Source organism: Microtus ochrogaster, chromosome 7 (assembly GCF_000317375.1).
Source record: "Microtus ochrogaster isolate Prairie Vole_2 chromosome 7, MicOch1.0, whole genome shotgun sequence".
NCBI lineage: Eukaryota > Metazoa > Chordata > Mammalia > Rodentia > Cricetidae > Microtus > Microtus ochrogaster.
The window spans coordinates 27,872,680-27,874,900 of NC_022014.1; the positions used below are offsets into that span (position 1 = coordinate 27,872,680).

At 39.5% G+C, this 2,221-nt stretch overlaps 1 protein-coding gene across 2 annotated transcripts in view; it reads right to left on the reverse strand.

Moving 5' to 3' along the window:
* The window catches only part of Rabep1 (rabaptin, RAB GTPase binding effector protein 1), a 94,739-nt gene that overhangs the window by 42,456 nt on the left and 50,062 nt on the right, over positions 1 to 2,221 (reverse strand). Inside the window, exon 7 of one of the 2 annotated variants that reach the window (XM_013347302.2) lies at positions 56 to 213. In XM_013347302.2, the coding sequence (XP_013202756.1) occupies positions 56 to 213 (158 nt within the window). Of the gene's footprint in view, positions 1 to 55; positions 235 to 2,221 lie in introns of both variants that reach the window. The other variant, XM_005349649.3, reaches the window with a different exon arrangement.

Here is a 2,221-nt window from a genome sequence, read left to right on the forward strand (position 1 = left end):
AATACGTATAATTAGAAATAAAATAAATCTTAAAAAAAAATTAAAACCTATTCACCTGATCTTTCTTCTTCATTTCTTCAACTTGTCGGAGCTGTTCAGAAGTTAGCACAATCTCCATTCTCTGCATGTCTCTCATCAGTAAACGCTGAGATTCCAGAAACTGGTCGTTGGCCTTCTGCCATGTATGTTTTAACTGGTTGTGCTGCTGTCGTTCTTGCTCCAAAAGATGGCAAACTGTTTAGGAGCCCCCCAGTCAAAAACACTGCATTTTAATGGTAGACAATTTCTTACAGGTCTGACCAGTGCTCTTATTCTGTGAGTTTGCCTCTTGACTGACACCAGTGAGCAATCTACATCTGAATATGATGACTATTACCATCAACCCTTTAAAGCAGGGTCACTCGAACTATATCCTTAGGAACAGACAAAAACTTCTGCACTACATGAGTTTCAGAAAACCTGAATTAAATAAAAATGCTAGGGTTTTGGGGGCTGGAGAGATGGCTCAGAGGTTAAGAGCACTGGCTGCTCTTCCAGAGGTCCTGAGTTCAATTCCCAGCAACCACATGGTGGCTCACAACCATCTGTACTGAGATCTGGCGCCCTCCTCTGGCGTGCGGACATACATCGAGGCAGAATGTTGTGTACATAATAAATAAAATCTTTAAAAAAAAAATGCTAGGGCTTCTTAACTGCAGAACATAGAGCTTAAAGAATTTATTTATCTCTATGTTCTCCTGGGACACAACACATGATATACCATATACAAACTTAGTATCAAGAAAATATAATATTGTTTTACAAACCTTCAAAGACTTGTTTATATCCCACTTCATAAAGCCTAATCTCTAAAGAATAGTCTCTTAAAGGTCAAGACAGGGTTTCTCCTGTTTAGCCCTGTTTGTCTTGGAACTCTAAACCAGGCTGGTCGCAAACTCAGAGATCCACCTGCCTCTGCCTACCAAGTGCTGGGATCAAAGGTGTGCACCACTAAGCCTGGTTTGTTTGTTTCTCTCTTTGTTTTTTAAAGAACCCTATCTATAGGACAAAAAGAACTGAGTACTCTGTCATTAGATACTGCCCCATCTCAACACACTTCCCAGTAGGGCAGCTCTGTGGTGGCTCTAACCAGCAGCTGCCTAGATGTGACTGCACATTTAATCACCAGACTAGACTGTAACCTGCTGTTAGGCTGTCACATTGCTTCTCAGTTTTTATCTCTCTTCTTTTAAAGATACTATTATTTTTACTTTTTATTTTTTATTACCTTTTTAATTAATTATGCTGTGTATGTGGAAGTCAGAGGACAACCTACATAGTCAATTTTTTCTCTTACCATGTAGATTCTGGAACTCGAACTCAGGTCACTAGACTTAGCCACTGAGTCATCTTGACACTGTTTTGTTTTCTGAGACAGAGTCTCTCCATGGAACAGCCCTAGAGGTCCTGGAACTCCTGCTCTGTAGACCAGGCTGGCTTTGAACTCACAAAGTACTGATGTTTTTGGTTTTTGTTTTGATTGCTTGTTTTCTCAGAGCTAACAACCAAATTCAGGGCATTGCTCTTGCTAGGGAAGTGCTCTACCACCAAACTAAGTCCACAACCACCAGAAATTATTGCTTTTACTTCCCCATTTTAATGGACCTTTTGATACTTTTCTCATATATTTTAGGAAGGTTTGATAACCTCGATCACTTATACTATTTTTAGAAGGGTTAGGACACAAATTTTAAATTTAAATAACTTAAATTGATTTTAATCAAATGGAAATCTTTTTCTTTTGGACACCCATTGACAGTATGGTGTCTTTCTGATTCCAACAGCGCATGTAAAAACTGGTTCCTGAAGTCAAGACCTGCTCAAAGGCTGGGAGATTTTTACAACATTTTATATAGTAATTCTTTAGACATATATTTCAGTTTTCAACTGTTTGGAGGGGAAAGCTAGCTCATATAGAATCCTACATTGTTCACATCTCTTTTTTTCAACAGCATCTGATAAAAGTATTCACTATAGGATTCTACCCACAGACTAAACCCTGTATACGAAAGATTTCCAGTAGGATTTCAAATAGATTTCCATTTGCATAAGAAAAAAATAAGAGGAGGCTGGGGTTATAGCTCAAGAGTGCTTGCCGGGCGATGGTGGCGCACGCCTTTAATCCCAGCACTCGGGAGGCAGAGGCAGGCGGATCTCTGTGAGTTCGAGACCAGCTTGGTCT